This window comes from Fukomys damarensis, unplaced genomic scaffold, assembly GCF_012274545.1.
Source record: "Fukomys damarensis isolate Sample0158 unplaced genomic scaffold, DMR_v1.0_HiC HiC_scaffold_12, whole genome shotgun sequence".
Taxonomy (NCBI): Eukaryota; Metazoa; Chordata; class Mammalia; order Rodentia; family Bathyergidae; genus Fukomys; species Fukomys damarensis.
The window spans coordinates 43,757,104-43,772,445 of record NW_022900924.1 but is presented as its reverse complement, the minus strand read 5'-3'; the positions used below and the strand labels follow the sequence as shown (position 1 = coordinate 43,772,445).

Genomic DNA, 15,342 nt, shown 5'->3' with positions numbered 1-15,342 from the left:
GTGTATCGCGAGCCCCGACCTGGCTCCACCCATCTCTGAGGCTGGGCGGGACAGCAAAGAACAGGTGCCAGGGCCAGTGCTAGGAGACCTGAGTCCGCCTGGCAGCTCGGCCCCAAGGTGCCCAGGACTGGACCCAATCCCAGGCCAGGGCAGAAAGCAACTGTGCCGAGCTCTGCCTCTACCCATAAGGCTCTGCTGTTTGTACTTAAAATAAATTGAAGGGCCAGGGATTTAGCCCAGTGGTTCCACCACCTGCCTCCCAAGTGCAAGGACCCGAGTTCGATCCCTGGTACCAAAAAAATAAATAAATAAATAAAATACATTTTAAAAGAAAAATTAAAGTGACTCTTACAGGATTCAGTCTGTGCAGACTTTCCTAGAGGGAATCCAAGAAAACCCAGTGTAGCAGTCCACCAAGGCAAGGAAGCAGGATAAGTCACTTTCACTACCTACCATTTTGTACTGATTTTTCTTTTTACTCTGCACATCTAATTGAGTCCTGTAATAGTAGTCTTATTTTTTTTTAATAGCACAGTTACTACAGCAAGGTGAGTTCTTGGCCTGGTAACAGGGAAGAGTCCTGGCCCCTTCAGGACTGCGCCAGGTAGATGGTGTGGACTTCCAGGGCTTTGTAAGGCCATGCTCCTTCTGGCGATGTCACCAGCTTCCCTGCAGTGAGGACAGGGGGCCGGGCTGGACTGACAACGAGTTTCTAACCAGGCCCAGAAAGCTGACGCTGTCACCCTCAGTGGAGAAGTCATTTACAAGGCGGGGACGGAGCACGGCCTGAAGCCTGTGGTGGGAGAGCTGTACGATGCAGGTGAGGGGCAGCTGGGGACAGGAGCCCCGTCCCAGAGCCCCAGGCCCACAAGCCCTCTGAGGTACCCAGGTCTCTGAAACTCCAGAGCAGGAGAACCAGGGACACAGGAGCTGGCACGAGCCTGCTCTTCCTCACCGGGAGCACAGCAGACCCCCATCTGCCCACTGAGCTCTCCCTGCCCATGCCTGCTCAGCAGAGAGGCTCCCTGCCTCTCTGTCAGACGCCACAGGATGAGAACGGGGTGGGTGGCAGGTGGTAACCAGAGCGGCAGAGCCAGCAGACCGGAGGACGCGGTCCACACAGGGTCTGCCTTGGAGAAGCCCTCGCTGGCCACGAGCTGAATTAGTGCTTGTCCCGTGGCCCAGGACACGGTCCAGCTCTGCCAAGAGGGCAGCTTTTCCTGCCTCATCGGCCTGAAGCACAGTTTTCTTTATTTAACTCAACCCCACTATCGAACACAGAGTAAGCAAGAGACCCTGTTTCTGCCTCAGAGAGCAGAACTCAGATCGTGAACAAATAGGCACCCAAAAATACAGAACTAGAAAGAAAGAGAACGTGGCTGACCCAGAGGTGGCCCAGAGGACCCAGCTGCTTAGCTTGGCAGGGGCTGGCGTCAGGAGCTCGAGAACAGCGCTGCCCCGCGCCCAGCCTCGCCTCCAGCTTCCCTGCAGGGCGGCTGGCAGCCTTACTCCCCATCCCCTCCTAGAGTTTGGGACCTCCTACTATGCCGTGGCTGTGGTCCGGAAGAACTCCTCCGTGACTGTCAACACCCTGAAGGGCGTGAGGTCCTGCCACACGGGCCTCCACCAGACAGCGGGCTGGAACGTGCCCGTGGGCTTCCTGGTGGAGAGCGGCCGCCTCTCGGTGATGGGCTGCGACGTGCTCACAGGTGAGGACCTGGGGCTGCACAGGGCCACCCTCCTTTCCTCTGCCCCTGCCATCCCTTCACCTGGGGAAGACCCTGCGGCCTCAATTCTTCCTGCACCCACTTCCTGCGGGGGTCTGTCAGTTGTCCTGTGCACTCACTTAGGACTAAATGCTGCCTTCCCTGAGCAACTCAATTCTTTGCAGTTTTTTTTTGTTTGTTTGTTTTTACTTTTGTTCTTGTTTTGTTTGGTTGGTTTTTTTGAGACAAAGTCTCACTATGTAGCTCAGGCCACCCTTGAATTCACAGCAATCCTCCTGCCTCAGGCTCCCAAGTCCTGGGGTTACAGGTGTGCGTCACCACATCAGACTCCCTAAGCAATTCTTTGTGTTTTGTTTGTTTGGTTGGTTTTTGGTTTTTTGGGGGGTGGTTGGTATCGGAGATCAAACTCAGGACCTTGCACTTTCAAGGCAGGTGCGGTGCCACTGAGCTAAAGCCCCGGCCCTCCCTGAACAATTCTTAAACAGCAGCTGACCTTCCCGGTCGCTCTTGCCACTCTCAGGGCCACAGCTTGGGAATCTTCTACCCAACACAGTTCAGTTCCCCGGCACTTCTCACGCTGAAGTCACCAGGTGACCAGATTCTCAGAAGCGTCCAGCTGGGCATGTTGGCAGGAGGATCGCAGCGAGTTCAAGGGCAGCCTAGGCTACATAGCAAGACTCTGTCTCAAAAAATTGAAAATATTAAATGAAGAAGAGGAGGAGGAGGAGGAGGAGGAAGGTCACAGACAGGTCCCCGCCAAGCCCAGGCTCCCACTCTCTCAGGGTCTGTACAAAGTGAGGCCAAGTAATCACTCTCTGTCTCTTTCCCACAGCTGTCAGCGAGTTTTTTGGTGGCAGCTGTGTCCCTGGAGCAGGAGAGACCAATCACTCGCTGTCCCTCTGCCACGCCTGCAGGGGTGATGGCTCTGGGAAGAGGGTGTGTGACAGCAGCCCCTTGGAGAGATACTACGGGTACAGCGGGGCCTTCCGGTAGGTAGGGAAGCCGGGCTCAGGAGGCCCCCAGTGGCATCGTCAAAGCACCCTTCCTGAGGTTCCGCTTCTGTGTTGGGTGTTCAGAAACGGACCAGGATGCTCCGGGCAGTTTGGTGGAGGAGGGAGGGCTCGGAGAGAAGGCAGCAGCGTTGTGGCCACTGCCCAGTCCCCACTCCCGCCAGCAGGGCAGACAGAGGGGTGGCAGAGCGCAGGTGGGCATTTCTATGGCACTTAGAGTAAGCTCCCCACGGACTGAAGGAGCGTCTGAGAGCCCGTGCGCCAAGTCCATGTGTCCAGAAAGGAAGATACGAGCAGCGGAAGTCTGAATCCTCCCCAACCCTGTCCTCTGTGTCCCTACCAGGATCAGGGAACTCTGGGGAGTTTGGGCACAGAGAATGGACCGCCACCTTCCCCATCCATCTGCACCTCCTTTTGATCTCGGGATCCCCAGGCTCTTCTGTCATCTGTCCACCCCCAGGCCCATCCAGTCCCCACTTCTTTTCTGGCTGTAAGGCCCCCAGCAGTCCCTTTGCCCAGCAGGGCCCAACCTGTCTCCCACACTAGGCAGTGACATGGAGAACACACAGGTCATGGGTTTTGGGGTCAGGGCAGAGTCACCTTCAAAACACGCTGGGTAAGCCAAGCGTGGTGGTGCACCCCTGTAATCCCAGCACTTGGGAGGCTGAGGCAGGTGGATCGCTGTGAGTTTGAGACCAGCCTGGGCTGCATAGTGAGTTCCAGGTCAGTCTCAACCACAGTGAGACCTGTCTCAAAAAAATAAACCAAAAAAAAAACACCCTGTGTATCCTGGCTGTGGGAGACAGCAGCCTCCATGGACCCCTGCCCCTCCCAGGCCTGGCCTGTGCTGATTATGCAGGACCAGGTGCCAAAGGGTCCCTAACTTGGCAAAGCCACAGGGAGCTGGCACTGAGGCTGCAGAAGTGGGGATTGGGTGCCCCACGGCCACCCTTGCAACCCGGGCCAGACCTTCCACTGGGAAGAACCCGGAAGAGTAAGAGTTCAGCCCCGCGGGCTCATGGCATTGCTCCACAGGTGCCTGGCAGAAGGGGCGGGGGACGTGGCCTTCGTGAGCCACAGCACAGTGCTGGAGAACACAGACGGTGAGTGGAGCCTGGGCAGGACAGGCGCTTGGGCTCAGTGTCATTTCGGTCCCTGGATGCCCCTCACGCTCGCTGTGGGATCCCAGCAGCTCTACAGGCCAGGGCCCGTGAGCAGCTGGGCTGGGCTCAGATTTGCCTGTAGCTTGATTTTGTCCATTTCCACTTGAAGATCAGTCTGCTCAAAAAGAAAAAAAGAAAAAATATATATATATACACACATACACAAACATACATATACACACGAACACACACACACACATACATACATACATATAGGCTAGGGACATGGCTCAGTGTAAAGGCTCAGGGTTCAAGCCCCAGTATTACAGAAACAAGAACATGCACTTTATTTCTGTTGTTTGGGGGGAATTTTTAAAAGTAGCTTTGGAGTAAAAAGTTTTCATGATCTCACACTGTATCTTTCCCTTCCCATTTCCTAGCAGATCCCCCCCATTTTATCTTAAGAGTCATAAATATACCATTCTGTAGGGCCATCTATGATTTAGTTCCAGCCCTTAATATTTGTCTTCCTAATATTTCTATTTGGTGTTGATAGTCACACTTTCAAAGTAATCTTGGTTTTCTATAGGAAACAAATGAGTTTAATGGAAAGTTTCCAATACGGTGGAAAATACATCAGAGACATAAATTGGGGGGGAGTAGGGTGGAAATACCTATCGGCTATGTAGTTAACAAGATTAGAAGTGATTACAGAAAGAAATAAAGAAGAAAATAGAAGCCAGACCATGACCTGTCATGTAAAGGTACAAGATCCCAATAATGAATGTAACTTTGCTGTATACCTAAAATGTACCAATAAACTTAATTTTAAAAAAAGGAAATAGAAGCCAGGTGTGGTGTCGCCAGCCTGTGATCCTACTCGGGAGCCTGAGGCAGGAGGATCGCTGTTAGTTCAAGGCCAGACTGAGCTACATGGGGAGACCCCGTCTCACAAAACCAAACCAAATGAAAGAAAAATGGTCTTGCAGTCCTGGGCTTTCACCCCTGCAACACCTCACCTCCCTCTCTGGTACCCCAGGGAAGACCCTGCCCTCCTGGGACAAGGCTCTGCTGTCACAGGACTTTGAGCTGCTGTGCAGGAATGGCAGCCGTGCCAGCGTCACGGAGTGGCGGCGGTGCCACCTGGCCCGGGTGCCCGCACGTGCCGTGGTGGTCCGGGCTGACATGGATGAAAAACTCCTCTTCCGACTGCTCGGCGAGGGCCAGGTGAGATGGGTGCCCTCTCAGAGAAGCTCTCTCGGTGTCTCCTGCTCACCATTCAGCAGGGTGGGAGCCAGGGCCAAAGACGGGGCCCAGAGTCCCAGGACCCAGCCCGGGCTCCTCTCCGTTCTGAGTCTCTGAAATCTTAAACCAGAATGAAGGAGCCATAGGGAAAGCGGTGCATCCCAAGGTCCGCCAGGAGTTCAGTGTCCTGGTGTGAAGAGGAACAGGGAGGAGAGGGGCCAAGTGGCCTCGCCTGGCCCGAGGCAGTGGGACATGGCAGTGGTGGCCACAGCGCGAAGGAAAGGCCACACCCAAGAGGCCCTCACCAGCCGCCCTGCCACCCTGCCGTGCAGCTGCTGTTCAACCACGAAGGCAGCACCTTCCAGATGTTCCGCTCAGAGAACTACGGCCAGAGCGACCTGCTGTTCAAGGACGCCACCTTGGAGCTGGTGCCCATTGGTACCCAGACCTATGAGGCATGGCTGGGCCACGACTTCCTACGTGCCATGAAGGGCCTGTTCTGTGACCCCAACCGTAAGTCCTAGTCCCTGCTTCTGCCAATCCAGGGCTCTCTGGGGAGGTGGCCCAGGAGGGTGTCTTGGGGCCTCTGTGGGAACCTGTTGCTTCCGCTTCTCTCCCCAGGAGCTTGGGGAGGCAGCATCTCTGCCCCTGCCAGGTGTGGAAATGCATTCCTGTAATCCCAGCACTTGGGAGGCTGAAGCAGGAGGATTGCCATGAGTTCTAGGCCAGCCTGGGCTACATAGCAAGACTCTTTCTCAAACCCACTCCAAAAATGTGGGCTTCCTGTCTCCAGTCCCCCAGCCCCATAAATCTCCCTCCTATGGCCAAGGACACTGAGGTAGAAACAGTGCAGCCTCGTACAGCCCCGTGAAAGAGGAACCCTAACCCTTTCTGAACAAAACCCCCCAACAGAGCTACCCCACTTCCTACGCTGGTGCGTGCTGTCCACACCCGAGTTCCGCAAGTGTGGTGACATGGCGTTGGCATTCAACCAGCAGAAGCTCAAGCCGGAGATCCAGTGTGTGTGGGCCAGTTCCCCGCTGCAGTGCATGACGCAGATCCAGGTGTGCGCTGAGGCCCGAGCTCAGGCAGGGGCAGTGCGGGGGGCGGGGGGCTCTTGCAACAAGCCAAGAGAAAAGGGGGGACACTGCAGGCCAGGAGCGGACCTGTGGGCTCACGTCTTTCAGAGATTGAGCTTGGCTCATGTTTTAAGGAGATTCAGTCCATGGCAGCTGGCTCCAAGGCAGGACCAGCAGAGGCAGAAGGGTCTGGTGGATCAGCCACTTGGTTCACGGCAGCCATGAAGCAGAGCCAGGGAGCAGAAAGGGGCGGAGAGAAAGGGGCGAGAGAGCAGATACTGACCCCAAAGCCACCCTCTGTGACCCTCTCAGACACACCCAGGCCCCAGAGCAGATTCCCGAGCCAATCACGTTGACACTGCACCCTGGCCCCACGGCACAGGGCTCCTTACCTCAGGATACCTGGCAGCTGGCTGGGGCCAGGGAAGCAGAGCACAGCTCAGCACATCTCAGAGGCTCCCATGGCCTCAGGGATGGGGTCTGGTGGCTCTAACATCCATTTCCAAGCTGCCCTATGGCCCAGGAAAGGGACTTTTGCCAGGCAGGGCCATGGCTGTGGTCCCCACTCTGTGTCCATTCCGGGAGGTCCGGAGGGAGAAGAACCCAGAGGTGCACCCTCCGGGCTCAGAACATCGTTGTCTGCTAGCCCTGCTCTCGTGCCTCAGGGGCTCCTGAGCCACCTTCTGAGGCTCTGGCTCTGCGCTCCCTGGCCTTGTCCCAGGTTATCAGTTAGCCCTTTGCAGAGCCCAGGCTTCCTGTGCAGAGGCTTCAAAAGGGTCAAGTTGGGTGCAGGTGACCCAGAAGATTCCAGGTCCACGCTTTTGTATTTTTTGTTTTGAGACGTTGTCTCTCTAAGTGATTAAGTTGTGATCCTCCTGCCTCAGAATGCCGGGATTGCAGGTGTGGTCCACCACGGCCTGCTGAAATAGCCACCTTTTAAGACCTGGGCCATCATTGCCTTTGCACACGCATCCAACCAATGTGCATTGCACTCACACCAGGTGCCAGCCCATGGCCAGACGGCCCCTCAGACCTCTGCAGGGTGGAGAGCCGTGGGTCCCCACCCCAGCAGGTGGCAGGCCTGGTGACACACTGTCTGGAACAGAGACAGGAGCAGACCTGTCAGGGACAGGCCCTGCCACTGCCGTCGGACCCCAGTGTCCAGAGTCTTCTGATCCCGGCCACTCTCTCTTCCCTCCAGGATGGGCACATCGACGCTGTGACCCTGAGGGGTGAAGACATTTATACAGCAGGGAAGATGTTTGGGCTGGTCCCAGCAGCTGGGGAGTCTTATACTGGTAAGTGCCTTGCCAGGTGGTGACTGCTATCTTCATAAACAGGGAATCTTGTCCCCTCTGACATTTTCAGGAGCCCTAGCCCTGCCCTAGTCCCTCTCTCCCTGGGCTAGTTGCATTCTGTCACTAGAAAACCCCTCTGCCCCAGGCCTCAATTTCCCCATCCATACAGTGAGCATCTCTAAAAAGAATAATCCCAACACTCTGGGAGGCTGAGGCAGGAGGATCCTAAGTTTGAGCCTAGCCTGGGCAACTTAGTGTCTTAGAGAGACTCTCTTTCAAAATTTAAAATGAAGAAAGGGCTGGGGATGTAGCTCAATGCAAAGACTCTCCTTAATCCCCGGTACCAAAAGATAAATAAAATCAAATACATGACAGCGACTGTGCATGGCCTGCAAAGCCTAAAATATGTATAAAAACCATTTTGCAACTCAGGCCACTGTCACATCTCCTGGTCAGGGCACCAAAGACATTGCATCTGGCAGAAGAGAACTGCTGTCTTGCCGGGCAAGAATCCACAAGGATCATAAACTCAGCACCGATAAAATAGTAGAGAGGCACCGTTTAACGGGAGGAAGACACTTTATTTGTGGAGAAAGGAGGAGGTAGATAGCTACCCTGATAAGAAAGAATCAGTGTAGGGGCTCCGGGAAGATGAGGATCCCTGGGCCTCAGAGAGAGACTCTCCCCCCAGCACAGGACTTGCCATAGCCGGACTGGCTTCCGGACACCCCTGTCTAACATTATTTTCTCCGGTGGTCTCTGTGCAGCTTCTTTCTCTCTGTTTGCTTGTCCTTGACCTACCTTTTCAGGCCTTATCTTTGGGGTGGGCGGCTAGTTGGCAAGGGGGTTCCTTATTCACAGTTAGCTTGGAGTTCGTAAGGGGGCTGCTGTACCCTATGGCGGCCCTGGAGTGAGTCATACAGTGACTCTAGAGTGAATGCTCGTGTGTGTAAGAGGATATGTTAGTGCGCAGTGGGAGTGCGTGCTGCTTTAGCCCCATTTGGTGTTTTTTTTTTCTATATTTTATTGGAGGTAGGGACGGCTTATCGTTTATGCACTTGGCTTTCTCTCCGTATCCTGCCTTTCAACTCTTTTTCTGGCCTCTTGGTGCAAGTCCCACAGCCATTTGGTGCTTTTATCTGATTTTTCTCTTTTTCTAGCCCAGTCTTTGACCTGTTTCCAGGGGGATTTCTTTTTTTTGGGGGGGGGGTGTTGAGACAGGGTCTTACTATGTAGTTGAGACTGACCTGGAAGTCACTATGTAGCCCAGGCTGGTCTCGAACTCACAGCGATCCTCCTGCCTCAGCCTCCCGAGTGCTGGGGTTATAGGCATGTGTGCCACCACGCCCAGCTCCAGGGGGATTTCTGTAGTGAAATTTGTTTTTAACTCCTTCTAGTCAGGATTAGCTAGAAGACCTAATGAGGCTCCTATGCTATTCCCTGTCTGAAGTGCCCTGGCCCTGTACCACCACAGACAGTCATGGGCCACCACACCACACAGTCTGGGGTGGCCCAGGCTTCTCCCCAGGAAAGGGGCCTGTCACCTCCCTTGTCAGCTCACTCACACCTTTTGGTGGCCTGCGCACGGCCTGGCCCGTCTCTTTAAGTGGGCACCTTGGGCTGACCCGGTCCCTTCTACCAGGCCTTGCGACATCTCCAGGCCTAGAGAAAAAGCTGCAGGCTTCTGTGCCCTGAGGGAAATGCTGCCAGGCTGTAAGGGGGCAGAAGGCCCAGGGTAAGGGCTGTTGGGTAGAATGAGGTCTGAGTTGGACAGCAGAGCGGCCCAGGCTACCTCTTGAGGACTGGAGACCTGCCGGCCTTGCCCTGAGCAGCTGGGGCCTCAGGCTGGGACCCCTGGGGCACTCACCACTGTCACAGAGAAGCAGAGGGGTGGATTGGAAGGATGGCCCCTCGAGGGACTTCCCTGTGCCCTCAGAGAACAGCAGCAGCTCAGACTACGCGGTGGCCCTGGTGAGGCGGGACATCTCTGCAGCCTTCAGCCTGCACGAGCTGCACGGGAAGCGTTCCTGCCACCCCAGCGTGGACAGCCCCACTGGCTGGACGGTGCCCATGGGCGCCCTCATCCAAAGGGGCTCCATCCAGCCCCGGGACTGCGATGTGATCCAAGGTACAGTCCCTGAGGGACACGGCCCCAGACTTCCGGGGACACCACCAAGTCTCTCCCATAGGAAAGGTGTAACTGAGAAGGTAGGGAGTTCCCCGTCACGGAGGGAGTGCCAGCCCAGGCTGATGGGCCTACCTCTCCCTGGCTGTCTTTCTGCCAGGGGTGAGTGAGTTCTTCAACGGCAGCTGTGTGCCCGGGAGTGAGGCCAGGAAATACCCATACTCGCTGTGTGCTGTCTGCAAGGGGGACGAAAAGGGCCGAAACAAGTGTGTGGCCAACAGCCAGGAGCGCTACTTCGGCGACAGAGGGGCCTTCAGGTACGCAGCAGCAGGCGGGGCGGAGGACCTGGGGCAGCCCCAGGGTGGGCACCCTCATCCTCCCCCGACCCCTGCCTGCTCTCTCGGGTGGCAGGTGCCTGACAGAGAAGGCGGGGGACGTCGCCTTTGTGAAGCACACGACTGTCTTTGACAACACAAACGGTGCGTGAGGGGTTGGGGTCGGAAGTCGGGTATCGGGGGCTGTTTCCTGTCCCCAACACAACCCAGGCCTCAGGCACTGCTGGTTTCAGGGCCCGGAGCAGCAGTGGGGAGCACTGAGTCTGGAAGACTCCGGGCAAAGGCAGGGCTCACCCCGGACATGTGACACAGGCGGGCTTTTCCCCGGGGTCGTCTGGGGACCCCGGACTGAGCTCGAGCTCCCATCCGCCGCAGGGCCTTCGTGCTGTCCCTGTTCCCAGCTCTGTCTGTTCGGAGGCTGCAGGCTGCTCCCCAACACCTGGCCCCAGACACTCTGCAACCCCATATGCTGGGGCCTCGGTGGCCCCCGCTCGGTCCTAACACCCCAGACCTGTGGCCAGGAAGGACGTTGGTATCGGTATCGGTGGGGGGCAGGCAAGATAAGCAGCGGAAACATCAGCATCTCACAGCTCAGATCAGGGGAGACTCATCTGCTCCGCAGCAAGGCCCCCTCTCCGGGCGCTCATCACCTTTATCCGTAGCGATACCCAGAGCCCCCCTGGTGTGCCTTCCGGAAGCAGCCGCTCAGTGAACGCAGGAAGGGGCGGAACAATGCAACTCCCCAGGGTGGCGTTGCTCTAGAAACCCGGGACAGCACCTGCTTCAGCAGCACTGGGCTGCCAGCCCGAAGTGCAGATTCTGCAAGCAGGGACTTTGGGGTGCTCTTTGCACTTACAGGTGTTGCCATCCCTCCTCCAGTTTGAGAAGCTCAGTGCATAAGGGGTGCGATCAACCACCACTTCCCATGCCCAGGCCTAGGGTTCCTCGCCTGGGAGGGTGAAGGGCCTCAGTTTCCACATCTGTAAAATGGAGGCCATAGTGCCTGCCCTGCTTTACCGTGGTGCTGCGCCGCTCTAGTCACGGAGGGTCTGCGCCCCACTCCCCGCAGTACAGGCTCCCACTCCTCTCGCCCACCCGGCAGGGCTCTGCCACTCTGGCACCAGAGGGTCCGGAGACCCCGTCCACACTGCCCCACCCCACACTGTCCCCAGGCCACACTCCGGAGCCCTGGGCAGCTGGGCTCAGGCAGCAGGACTACCAGCTGCTGTGCCTCAACGGGGCGCGCGCCGAGGTACACCAGTTCCAAGCCTGCAGCCTGGCCAAGATCCCGGCCCACGTCGTCATGGTGCGGCCAGACACCAACACCTTCACTGTGTTCGGACTCCTGGACAAGGCGCAGGTGAGGCAGCAGGGCCGAGGTCACCAGGCCAGGGGTGGCGGTGGTGAGCGAAGCCTCCCAGGCGCCCACTGTGGACCGGAAGCAGACTCGGGGACGCCGAGAGGCCCCGAAGGAGGAGTCTATGCTTTTCACTTGCCCAGGTTCCGTCCTCCTGCCCTGACCCCGATGTCTCCTGCACTGTTCTCCACTTCTCAACAGGGCCACTCCCACCAGCACGCAAATACGCTGTTCTTTCTACCGTCTGACAAATGAGCTCTCTCCCCGCACATCCTCTGGTAACCATAGTCCCACTCTCTTTGAGAGCAAGGTTCCTCTAAAGCACATCTCCTTCCGGTCTCTCCTGGCTGGAGACCACTCCGGACAGGCCCCTGTTCACGATCACCGTTACTCGTGTGGCTAATCCTGTGGCCACTTCTCAGTCCTCATGTTCCTGACCCCTACCCAGCATTGGCCACAGCCCCTCCTCCCAGAGTTCCAATCCCTTCTTGTGGCTCCAGGCGCCTGTGCCTTCCTGGCTCCCCGGCGCCTCTGTTCCTTCCCCCACCCCCTTCTTGCTGGCCTGGAAATGCCTTATTCTCTGTCTTCATTCACCACCTTACTGATCTCATCCCGTCTGTCTCCCCCTCCGGCCCACACCTGCATCTGTCTTGCTGGCTGTTCATACAGGACACATCTGGAATCCCAACCTGGGCTGTCTGAGGAGCTCCTGGTTTCTAACCCTTTCTGCGCCCTCCCCACCGGCGCCAGTGACTTGCAGAGGCCCTGGCTCTCTGGGCCTGGCCCTAAAGTTTGAAATCATCTTTCCCAAAGAGCCCCTCTATCCCTGCCTCCGTCCTCCAGGCCTAAGGCCCCCCACGTCCTCTGAAGAAATGTTGGAAGAGCCCGTGTGGCATGCATTTCTCTGGGGAGGAGGCTGATCGTGCTATCAGCTTTTCAAGAGGACCAGTGTGTGAGTCCCCTCCAAAAAGACACAACCCTCACTTCTCCTTCCCTACTGGATAAGCTGGACCTAGCAGCTGACCAGTGACGGTGCGTTCTCTCTCCGTGTCTGTTTACAGAGGTGCCCAGACATCTGCTACTTCCAGTCTTTTAGGGTTGTCTGTAGCCATTCGATCCAAGGATTCCCAGCAAAGAGAGTAGCAGAGGCGTGATAGGAAGGCTTGAGAAATGCAGAGCCGGCCAAGCAAGGCTCTCAGCCTTCGGATCCGCACCCTCTCCTCACTTCGCCTGTCCTCCTGCAGACGGCACACTTCCATTCTGCACCCCAGAAAGAACTGGCTCGGGGTCCCTCTCTGAGTGCCTCTCTCAGGGCGGGGTCTCTGGACGTTCCTCTCCACACCCTTCAGTGACAGAGGCCCACAGCTGTCAAGCAGTGAGCTGCCCATTGGGCTTGGCTTTGGGTCCCCAGCCTCCCAGGCTCTATGAAAAGCAGGTGCCTGTGGTGCTTCCAGGCGCTGTACGGAGAAGACAACAATAAGAATGGGTTCCAGATGTTCGACTCCTCCAAGTACGGTGGCCAAGACCTGCTTTTCCAGGACGTGACAGCCCGGCTGGTGCCTGTCGCGGAGAAGAGCACATACCTTGGGTGGCTGGGGCCTGACTACGTGAGAGCCATGGAGGGGATCCTGACTCTGCCATGCTCCGGCCCAGGTAGGGCACGGGCTCCTGGCGCATCTGCCAGCACCATTCAGAGCAGTTCACCCAAAACTCTGCAGGAGCTGAAAGGGCGCGGGAGGCCTTGGGCACACAGAGCACAGGCCTCCAGGGCATGATAATCACGGTGCCTTGTCCGGGAGGCTGCGACAACTCCCACAGGGACACTGGCCATGTCACCCAAATAGACCTGGATAATGAGCGTAAGTGCTAACAATGAGAGTCCAGAGGGATGTGAGCAGCACGATAAATATGCACGTGGTTTCATTAGGGATGAATGAATATGTACAGACAGGAGGGGAAGGAACAGCATAACAGGGCAGAATGCGGGAGGCAGGGGGCACCCAGGCAGCCCTGCCCTAATCCACTGCTCCCCTCACTGCAGCCACTGTCCCTGGGGTTCCCTGGCTGCTCCTGCTGCCCCTCGCTGCTGGCCTCATCCTCCCATGCAGCCTCTGAGAGCAGCCCCGGGACTGCAGAAGGGGCCAGGAATAGCCCGGAGCATCCGTCGTGGAGAGGACTGCGGGGACCTCTCACAGCGCTGCCACCCTCAGGATGAATGCCGAACCTTGTTCCCCCTGGAGCCCCCGGCTCTGGCCTACAGCCCAGTCACGCCACCTGGCTGGCTCAGAGCCCCGAACCTGCAGCCTCCTGGGCCGGGTGCTGGGGAGACAGCGGGGTGGCCTCCCACGGGCCCCCTGCCGTGCAGCACCAGGGAGGTGCGAGCACACGCCACGGCCACACCCCTGCACCTGGTGGCCCTCAGTCCTCAGAAGCCCCGTCCCCCTCCCTTCTGAGACGCTGTGTCAACGAAGGTCCTTACAGATGGGGCCACAGCCGGGTCCCAGAGGAGCGTGGTGTCACCCTCTCCTCACACAGCAGTGTCCAGCCAGAGCCGGGCTGTGAGGGTGCAGCCCCAGAGGGACCTTCGGAGGAAGGAAACGCTGCCAAAGCAGAAGTTTCTAAGTGAGGGTCTTGATGCCAGGCCAGGCACCGTGAGCCTGCCACCTGCCTAAGCCGGTCTGTGGGGGGCACAGTCCTTGGTCCAGACCCGACTTGTGGGAAATGAGCTGCACCCACACTTTCTGGGGCGTAGTCCCCCTCTGGGCTCACCCGAAGATCATCTTCTGCCCCACAGTGGCATCTACTGCCTCTGCCTGTTCCTGGACAACTCACCGCATGGTCTCCAGACTGAGGTGCAGGTGGCCCAGGCCTCACTCTGAGTCCCCCTGCGAAGCCAAGCAGGGGAACCACCCCTGGGAGATCAGGTTCTGGGGTGAGCCCCACTTTTTCCCCAGCCCCCACACCTCCTGTGTCCAGAGGAGAGGTCCCCAAGTCCCAGCCCAGTGAGAGGCGGCAGCGAGGCCTCCCTCCCATCCATTCTACCATGGTTCTGTGAGGAGCCAGAAAAAGTTTTCTGGAACTGCCAGCTCTTATTCTGAATTTTGCTCCCTTGAAAAAAATAAATAAAAGGAGAGAAGAGCAAGCAGCCCTGTTAGTGGGCTGGGAGGTGCGTGGGCCTGGAGCTATTTGTGTCTCGATCTGGGGGGGCCTCGGGGACTGGAATGACGGGCCAGGTTCCCGGTGGCCCCCCACCTGTGGGAGCCGGTGAAGCGGGCAGTGCCCTAAGGAGCGCTGGTGGCACCGCAAGGGGACAGGAGGCAGGCCTCTGAGGTTTTACTCCGGGGTGTCCTCCTGTCTGACGACGGAGACCTGTTCCCGTGAGAGGAGATGTGTGTGGAGACCTGCTTGCTGCCTGTGCTGTGCGACAGCTGACTGCCAGGCTGCGGGAAGGGGCTGCTGCTGCATTTGTGCTGCTGAAGGACCTTGGTTTGTTTCTGAAACAAAATAAAGCTGCACAACCCTGTGCATGGAGAGGCGTGAACTCAGACAGAAGCTCTGCTGCTGCTGCTGCTGCTGCTGCTGCTGAATCCCTTTGCTTCCCGGATGCCCCGGGGCCTGCCCCACCCAGACCTGCACCTGCGGCTGTCTGGGCACAGTCAGGGTCTGCTGGGCCTCCAGCCAGCTGGGCCCCAGCTCTTCACCGGGCTGCTTCCCTGGCCCCGTGGTGCTCGGCATCCTGGGCATCGCCCCGCTGCCTCTGCCCCCCCAGCCTCCTGGTGCCAGCACCTCAGGCATCTTCACTGCCCCTTCCCATGCCCCCAAATCGAGCTCCCCGCACCTCATCCAGCTGGGTCTCGGAGGGGAGAGGAGGGAGCCGAGCTTCAGTCCTCACTTCGGGTGGCCGCTGGTGGAGCCAGGGCCCTTCTGCACTCTCCTGATGCTCCTGCCCTTCCCCTGCCAGGGGGCTGCCAATCTGGGTCACACCCACCAGTGCACACAGAACATTTGCCCTGCTGTCAGCCCCATCATCATGAAGCCAGGTGACCTTAGGGACCCCGTGGCA

General features: G+C 57.7%; 1 protein-coding gene across 1 annotated transcript in view; it reads left to right on the top strand.

The window, feature by feature from the left end:
• Meltf (melanotransferrin) overlaps window positions 1–13,404 on the top strand; it is a 14,498-nt gene extending 1,094 nt beyond the window's left edge. Inside the window, exons 2-15 of the mRNA XM_010624033.3 lie at window positions 721–820; window positions 1,527–1,709; window positions 2,560–2,716; window positions 3,773–3,840; window positions 4,880–5,067; window positions 5,418–5,598; window positions 5,998–6,149; window positions 7,366–7,462; window positions 9,399–9,590; window positions 9,748–9,904; window positions 9,999–10,066; window positions 11,095–11,282; window positions 12,734–12,932; window positions 13,321–13,404. Of these exons, the coding sequence (XP_010622335.1) occupies window positions 721–820; window positions 1,527–1,709; window positions 2,560–2,716; window positions 3,773–3,840; window positions 4,880–5,067; window positions 5,418–5,598; window positions 5,998–6,149; window positions 7,366–7,462; window positions 9,399–9,590; window positions 9,748–9,904; window positions 9,999–10,066; window positions 11,095–11,282; window positions 12,734–12,932; window positions 13,321–13,394 (2,004 nt within the window). The 3' untranslated portion in view covers window positions 13,395–13,404. The remainder of the gene's footprint in view (window positions 1–720; window positions 821–1,526; window positions 1,710–2,559; window positions 2,717–3,772; window positions 3,841–4,879; window positions 5,068–5,417; window positions 5,599–5,997; window positions 6,150–7,365; window positions 7,463–9,398; window positions 9,591–9,747; window positions 9,905–9,998; window positions 10,067–11,094; window positions 11,283–12,733; window positions 12,933–13,320) is intronic.
• The last annotated feature ends 1,938 nt before the right edge of the window (window positions 13,405–15,342 follow it).